The sequence below is a fragment of the Helianthus annuus genome, chromosome 8 (genome assembly GCF_002127325.2).
Source record: "Helianthus annuus cultivar XRQ/B chromosome 8, HanXRQr2.0-SUNRISE, whole genome shotgun sequence".
Lineage (NCBI taxonomy): Eukaryota > Viridiplantae > Streptophyta > Magnoliopsida > Asterales > Asteraceae > Helianthus > Helianthus annuus.
Window position 1 is genome coordinate 23,316,261 of NC_035440.2, and position 8,500 is coordinate 23,324,760.

The 8,500-nt window shown below is 43.0% G+C and overlaps 1 protein-coding gene across 1 annotated transcript; it reads right to left on the reverse strand.

The window, feature by feature from the left end:
* Positions 1-2,189: 2,189 nt before the first annotated feature.
* On the reverse strand, positions 2,190-4,384 carry LOC110869735. Its single transcript, XM_022118964.1, has 7 exons — positions 4,353-4,384; positions 3,571-3,681; positions 3,343-3,481; positions 3,027-3,238; positions 2,636-2,951; positions 2,452-2,532; positions 2,190-2,357 (listed from the first exon to the last, which is right to left on the reverse strand). The coding sequence occupies exons 1-7, from the start codon at positions 4,382-4,384 to the stop codon at positions 2,190-2,192; spliced, it is 1,059 nt and encodes a 352-aa protein (XP_021974656.1).
* Positions 4,385-8,500: the final 4,116 nt, after the last annotated feature.

Below are 8,500 nucleotides of genomic sequence, written 5' to 3' on the forward strand. Positions count from 1 at the left end.
TAAATAGTACATATTTTTTTTATCATTACAACGCGATCCACAAGATTTATCCTTTAAATAGTACATATTTTTTTATCCTTGTCTTGGTTTTACCAATATATTGGTTCCTACAATAAAATTATTACAACGCGATCCACAAGATTTATATTTTGGAGTTGAAGTTTAATGATAGATTTTTACCGAGTCACATTGTCCGATAATTTATGTGCACCAAGAAATTTATATGGATTTAACTACTACATGTTTCTAAACATTCTTGTCTTGGTTTTATTAGGAATTCGTTGGACCCCTTAGAAACATCATAATTTATATGGATTTAAATACTACATATTTTTTAATCATCCTTGTCTTGGTTTGAACAATATATTGGTTACTACAATGAAGTTACTATAAGGCGACCAAACTGCCAACTTATTTAAAGTTGAAGTTTAACTCAAATAATTATATTTATGAATTATATCCTGTCATAACGAAAATCGATTTAACTCAAAAAATATAACGAAAATTGAAGACAAAGTGCTGCTATTTAATCGACTGCCCTAAGTCAACTGCTGCTAAAGAGCAAAGCCCGGCTTGGACTGAAGCAGTGGAATGAAGAAACAGTGGTTTACTTTGTCTATTGTAATAGTATGAGTGTTTAGCTAGCCGTAGTTATATGTAACACTGGTTAAAGAGGAACGATAATAAGAGCCAAAATTGGTGAATGGTTGAACGATCAAATACTAAAAAACAGATTATAATATATCAGTGGATTCATCATAAGCAGCTGTTTGCATTAGACTTTAAATCATTCCTTTCATCAGAACCGCAGATGCTCAAAACATTGTCAAAAGCTTATTCACTGTTGATTCATAAGAGGCAAACAATATGGTTCACATCAGCGGATTCATCATCAGCAGCTGTTTGCATTAGACTTTCCCCTTTAAAGTGTTTATAACATCTGATAGGCCTCATCCACTGTTTGTACACTACAACTGCTGTCCATTAAGCACTGCTTGTGTACAACAACTGCTCAAGACAAAGTCCTGCTATTTAATCTACTGCCCTAACTCAAGTGCTGCTAAAGACCAAAGCCCTGCTTTGACTGAAGCAGTGGAATGAAGAAACGATTGTTTACTTTGTCTATTGTAATAGTATAAGTGTTTAGCAAGCAGTAGTTATATGTAACAATTGTTAAATAGGAACAGCTAAAAAGAGCCAAATCTGGTTCACATCAGTGGATTCATCATAAGCAGCTATTTGCATTAGACTTTGCCCTTTTAAGTGGTTATAACATCTGATGCCCCTCATCCACTGTGTGTATACTACAACTGATGTCCCTTAAGTACTGCTTGTGTACAACAACTGCTGAAGACAAAGTGCTGCTATTTAATCTACTGCCCTAACTCAAGTACTGCTAAAGACCAAAGCCCTGCTTAGAATGAAGCAGTGGACTGAAGAAACAGTTGTTTACTATGTCTATCATAATAGTATCAGTGTTTAGCTAGCAGTAGTTATATGTAACAGTGGTTAAAGAGGAACAGATAATAAACAGCTGATGGCCCTCATCCACTGTTTCTATACTACAACTTCTGTTCCTTAAGTACTGCTTGTGTACAACAACTGTTGAAGACAAAGTGCTGCTATTTAATCTACTGCCCTAACTCAAGTACTGCTAAAGACCAAAGCCCTGCTTAGAATGAAGCAGTGGACTGAAGAAATAGTTGTTTACTATGTCTATTGTAATAGTATCAGTGTTTAGCTGGCAGTAGTTATATGTAACAATGGTTAAAGAGGAACAGATAATAAGCAGCTGATGGCCCTCATCCACTGTTTGTATACTACAACTGCTGTCCCTTAAGTACTGCTTGTGTACAAGAACTGCTGAAGATACATTCAAACTCTATATAAAAAAGTAGAATTTAGACTATGTCAAACTAATTTAGACATCCCATATACTATATTCACAAATCAAAAGCACACATTATAACCAAAGATTATATTTCCCAGCATAATACAAAAAAGTAAACCACATAATGGTTTACCACATGTTCCAAGTTCATAAGTTACCAACATCTAAAACATAGAAAACAACTGTTTGAGTAGTTTAACACTTACCAACGACAACCAAACTTCAAACAACCACGTACTTAAGTACATACCAAAAAACATAGCATGTTTACCATCAAAATATAACGACGTGAAAGAAGCTAAGTGTTAAGCCTAGATGGCTTCCTCCGGCTCCTTTTGTTGTTAGAAGAGAGTTCCCCAACATTTTGACCTTCCACATCCTGCAACGAACGTTTACCATTAGGACTGGTGGCCGAATCCTTCTCAGCTTCGACAACGGAAGAGTCGGCCATAACAGATACAACATCCTTCAATTAAATCACAAAACAACTACTAAGGTATCAAATAATGTAATATAATCTATACTAAACCAAAAAACAAAACTATAGAATTCTTATTCACCTTTGAAATATCAGCACCGGCCATCTGTGAGGATTCAGATAATTGAACAACTTTAATTTCTGAACCTTCTTGACTAAACACCTAATATCAAAATATTACCAAAAGGGAATTTAATTAAGATATTTAAACTACAAAAATTGGGAAGAAAAAAACAAATCAATATAGGATATACAAAAACTCTTACCTCATCAGCAACCTCAAGAGCATTTCCATCACCACCAACCAATTTAGCAATTATGTCCGGATCATCACATACTTTTTGGATAATGTAGACGTGGTAGTCATGGTTAAGGTTGTAATCAGAAATTTCAATTTTAAACGCCAACTTCTTTTCAACCAACCGTGATATTTCATGGGGAAAAGTTTCAGTATCATCAAGCTTCACTTGGCGTTCCCTTATATCATTCGTAGTTGAACCAATAAGCTTCATTACATCTTTATCAAACATCCCAAAAGAAACGCTGCCAGTTTCATCTTGCACTCTCAGATGTACTTTGAACCTGTAATAAATGCCAAGTAAATTACAGCAAAAACCATAGCAGTTCTGGACATAAAAAGATCGGACGTTAACTTACTTTATGGTTATCGATGTGCATTCTTTATCGCATTTCGGACAAACCAATGAAGCAGGTGACAGATTCATGACCTCATCAGAAATGGTTTTAGCATATTGTAAGTACTCAATTTTGGTCAACACCTTCTTGTTACAGTCTCGACATGCCGGATAAAACCATCCATAGTGTTGTTGAACAATTTTAATCGTTGCAACTACCACACATGACATTCCCTACAATATCACAGATAAAGCTTTATTAACATGTTCAATTGATAAAACATAGAAAACATTAACAAAATTAAAATGCATATGAATGTATATAGAATTATTCGTACAGTATCAATCTCAATAATTTCATCAACATGTCTCTTAGGAGTCTCAATTAGAAATTCTTGATGGACTGGAAACACACTCTGAGATGAAAGAATGGTTTGAGAAGAAGAAGCACCAGCTTCAAATTGTTTCACTAAAAGACTATAAAAATAAAAACACAATTAGCGTTAATACTCACACTTATGTTAATAAAAACATGAAAAATATGAAATATAAATCACGGATAGTACCTCTTGCGAAGTTCATTAATCTCATCAATTTCTTGGTTGAGAAATAGACGACTTCCAAACTTATCACTCTGAACAGTATATTGACCTGCAAGAAACAATATACATATCCAACTGAAGAAACAGTGATCTAATTAGGGAGTTAATTAGATTGGTTTATGTTCCTTTCATGATGGTTAATCTTCTTAAGGATATTTGAGCTCCGACTTGGTAATCAATCCTGCAAAACAGAACACCGTTACTCGTTAAGAGGGGAATGTGGGGGTTTCCCTCTTAACCAGGCTCCGGCGTGAGAATAAGCGACTGCTTTGAGAGTAATTAAGTGTAAAGAATGAGAGTAGAGGGAATGGAATGTTTTAACCTGTGGAATGAGGTCTCTATTTATAGCCGAAGAGGTGTAAGGGGTTATGGGCTGATGGGCCTTGGGCCAGAAGCGGACAACAAAACGGATATGCTCTTTGTCTCACTGGTGTCGACCGCTTAGTGGCTTCTAGACGCTCGTCGGTGCTGGCGCACCTTGATTGGAGCCACGTGTCATTGTTGTCGGCCTTGTTGTCCTTCTGTCATCAGCAGACAAGTGGAGATCGTGGGACAGTTGTCTCCGTCCTCTGATTGGTGCCACGTAGGCGTCCTTGTGTACTTCTCGTCAGGCGATCGTGGCGCACGATTGACCAGAGCCTGCTAGACGCTCATTGGCTCCTTTTACTGCCACTTGTACCTTATGTACCACTGTAGGTAGCCGTGCGCTTCCCTACTGTGTGGCTCTTGTTTGACAACAAACTAACCCGCGCGGGGTCAGCATGCTCATTTGTCCCATTGTTTTATGCTAAGTGCTGATATCTGGGCCTCTTGTGAGCCTTGCCTCGCGCGGGGCTAATTACAACGTGTGTAAGTCGCGCGTGGATATTATTAATAAGTTTTCTGAAATAAGGAGTATGGTTCCGCGCGCAACCTGGGCGGAGGTTTGCGCGACTTTTTTGGGACCATACCCCTTCAAGTCCCCCCAGTCCAGTGCTGCACCATGCGCAACGCAAGTGGTTGGAGCTCTGGACTTAATAAAATTAAGAGAAATAAGTGTAATAGGGGAAATGTCAATTGCGCAGGTACCAATGCAGGTCTTTAGGGATTGTCGTTTGTCTGATCAGGCGCGCGGGTTTATTGTAGGTGACATGTAGCTTGCGCAGCTCATGTAACTTTTGCATGAAGTTACTTGTAATTTTTATGGCGGGAAACTTCGAAATTTGAACTTCTGACAAGTTGGTGGGATAAGTCGTTGAGTGCGACGTTTGAGTTGACCTCTGGCACGGGTGTCATCATGCCGTCTGCGGCGGTTGCACTTCGTGTCAGGAGAGTGAGGCCCACGCGCGTGTGGTAACCGTCACCCCTGGTTTCCCGCTTGACGTGGCAGCCTCTCGTTGGTTAGCCTAGCGGCGAAAGCGGCACGGTTACCCATCGCATTAAATGCGATGGGTATATATATCCGAAGAGAGGTGAGAGATTCTCACTTCTCTTCGTTGCCTTCTTATTCTCTCTCAATCTCTCTTTGAATCTTCAAAGTTTGTTCTTCACATCTTCAAGATTTCTGCAAATCTTCAAGTTTTTTCTTCGAGCTTTTTCCAGATTTCTTTTCTGAGACGATGAGTGAAGAACATCAAGAAGTGGTTGCTGCTGAGGAAGGACCAGTTCCTGTCCTCAAGTGGGATCTGGGGCTCTTTGAACAGATCGTTCGGAGCTTTCGATTCCCACCGGAGTGGGATGCCCGGTATCCGGCTCAGGGCCAGACCGCGGCTGATGCACCACCTGGGTACATAACCCTATATGAAGATTTCTTTCTTCAGGGTAACTTCAGGCTGCCGGCGACCAACTTTATGGGCCATATTCTTCATCACTATAACTTTCATATATCACAGATGAGCCCACCCGGTATGGTTAGGGTACGACACTTTGAATTCTTGTGCCGTTCCCATGGCGTTGAGCCATCAGTAGATAAGTTTCGTGCCTTCTACCAGTTGCAGAGGACGATGGGCTTCTTCTCGTTTGCAAGCCGTGGTGCGGCGAAGAAGATTTTAATGAACCCACCGAAGAGTTTCCATGACTGAAAACCTAAGTTCTTCTTTATCAGGGAAGAGGTTTTGCCGGTTGCCATGCCCTTTAGGGACTGGACCGAGGCCATACCGAAGGAAGATCTTCCCATTCCAAAAAATGCTCGGTGGTACCAGCAACTAACCCCAACCCCAAATCGGGTGTTTGGGGAAAATGTTTTGGTTGCTGCTAAGATGAGTGACCAGTGGTCACCTAGCAGCAGGGAGGTTCCGGTTTTGAAGATCGGCGATCAAGGTTAGTTATTTCTTTGTTCTTTTTCTAAGTAGGTTTGCTTTAATTGTTACTTACTTTCATGTGTAGAAGCGCAACTCTATCAAGCTGCCTTCTCGACATTCGGTGGCTCCATGGGCGTTCGCCCGTTGCGCGATGATGAGGAAAGCTGGTATGACCAGATTAAAGGCAACTTCATGTTTCCAGCTGCTGATGCCTTTGCTTCGCCGCCAACCACTACTGAAGGTGCGCAATACCCTAAACCTCATCCTTTGCGCTCTGTGACTCTCGCTGGGAAAGAGACTCTCTATCTTTCCAGCGAGGAGTCTGTAGGTTCTTCCAGCGGCGAGCTAAGCTCTTGGTCTAAAATCTTTGCAGGTGTGTTGCGCGACCTGGGGATTGACCCTGAGGAGAAGAAGAAGAAGCCTTTAAAGAAGAAGAAGAAGGTTGATGCTGAGGTGACCAGCAAGGGTACTGGCACCAGTCGCGCAACTACTGCTGCTGTCAAAGGTACTCTTCGCCTTCGACAACGTGACTTAGATGACTATGTGATAATCAGTGACTCATTTGAAGGTTTGTCACATGCAGCTAAGGCCAACACTGGTGCCGGTGGATCGAAAAGCTCTGGAAGCGCGGGTTCTCGTAACCCTGAAGCTGGCGCGACTCCATCTTTTCCCGAAGATGACGCAGAAGAAGAGGATGTTGGTGCCCAGCTTATTGGGCGGAAGAGAGGTAGGAGCGAAGCCACGACTGGTGTGGCTTCCGCGCCTACATCTGTTGTGATTCCCGCGGTTGGGAAAACGAGCAAGCTGCGCTCGTTATACAAGTTCTTTCCTGGTATGCTCTTTGCTTCTCTTCCTAATACCTTGTTTCTTTGCTTAAATGTACTTGCATTATTTTTGCAGAGATTAAGAAGAAGACTCCTGAGAAAGTTGTCACGTTCAGTGAGGCTGGGGCGAAAAGGCCCAAGATTACCATCAAGTCCACTGACACTGCTGCTCAGGATGCCGCGAAGGCTGCTGAGGCGCAGCGAAAGGTGGAGGAGGGTCGGAAGAGAGAGGAAGAGAAGAAGAGACTTGCGGAGGAGGAGAAAAAGAAGGAAGAAGAAGAGAGGAAGAAGAAAGAGGAGGAGGAGAGAAAAAGAAAGGCGGAGGAAGAGCGTTTGAAGAAGGCGGAGCAGGAGAGGTTGGCCGAGGCGGCGAAGAAGAAAACCTTGGAGAAAGAGCTAGAAGCGAAAAAGGCTATGGATCAGCCTCTTAAATCTCAAGGTCCTGAGGTCACAAACCCTACCCACTCCGCGCATGTCGTTACTTCTAAGGGTGCGGGTCGATATGCTTCAAGCAGCGCGAGCTCTGGTGGTGCAGGGGGTTTTAACCCAAACGTGGTCGGGGCGAAGGATACCGTCGGCGATATCTACTATAAAACTTACAATGAAGAAGAACGTGGCGATGCTCCTCACCAAGCCCCTTGGAGCTTAAAGCAAAAAGATACATTTCATGAATTTGCCCCTTGCCGCGAGTGGTTTTTGAATTCGTTTACCCCTGCAGAAGTTAACCGGCAAAGGGCGAAACCCCACGAAATGTTATACCGCACCTTTATACTTGGAGAGGCCAACGCTCGTGCTGCCAATCACCAGATAGTTCGTGAATGGCGAACAATGGTTAGAGAGCGCGCCGACTGGGAGGCTTATCGTGAGCGCTCGTTAAAACGAATTGCTGAGTTTGAAAAGTCTAAGGCTGCTCTTGGTGAGGAGAGAGCCAAATTTGAAGCCGATAAGAGGGCCGAAGAATGGGGCCGCGAGGGCTTGCAAAAGAAACTCCACAATGTTGAGGAGCAACTGGCCAAAGAGAAGGCCGAGTTTAAACGTATTTGTGCCCAAGACAACGAGCGCGCCTACGCGGCTCGACAGAAGATTGTTGATCTTGAGGCTAAAGTTGCTGACTTGACATCAAAGGTAGAGGAGGCGCAGGGAGAGAAGGTTGCCAAACAGCAGATGGAGGTTAGTTTATTTGTTTTCCTTTATTCTTGCTATGTTGTTGACAAAACGGCCTAAGCTGTTTTATCGGCCTTCAGGTTGAGTTGTCTGCGGCCAAGGTGCAGCTGTCTAGCAAGGACAGAGATCTCCACGCCAAGGACGTTGAGATTGCGGAGCTCAAACGTCGCTTGAACGAGCAAATCGACAGATGTGAGTCGTTGGAGATCGACTTGGAGGCCGAGAGGGTTAAGGCTGCTACGGCTGAGGAGGCGCGTGCTGTCAGCACTGCCGCGCTTAACGTGGCTCAAACCAACTACTCCGAGGCCCAAGGAATCGTTGACACGCTTGTCTCGGAGGCTGAATGGATGCGCACTCGTGGAGTAGTGCTGGTGAGTATCTTTGTTTTATGCTTCTATCTTGTTAAGAGTTTATTTTTAATGCTTTTCTTTTGGTGAAGGTTGCCAACTCCATCTTGAACGCTGGCGAGCTAGATCGCGCCGTTGCTGCTCTTACGGATGCGGCGCGTGCGGTGGGTCATCGAGGAGGTTATTTGGAGTGTGCCAGTCACGTTGAGCAGATGCTGGGGCAAGAATTTGATATAAGCCATTGCTCAGTGACGGAACATGCTGATGCTGCGCTGGCAGG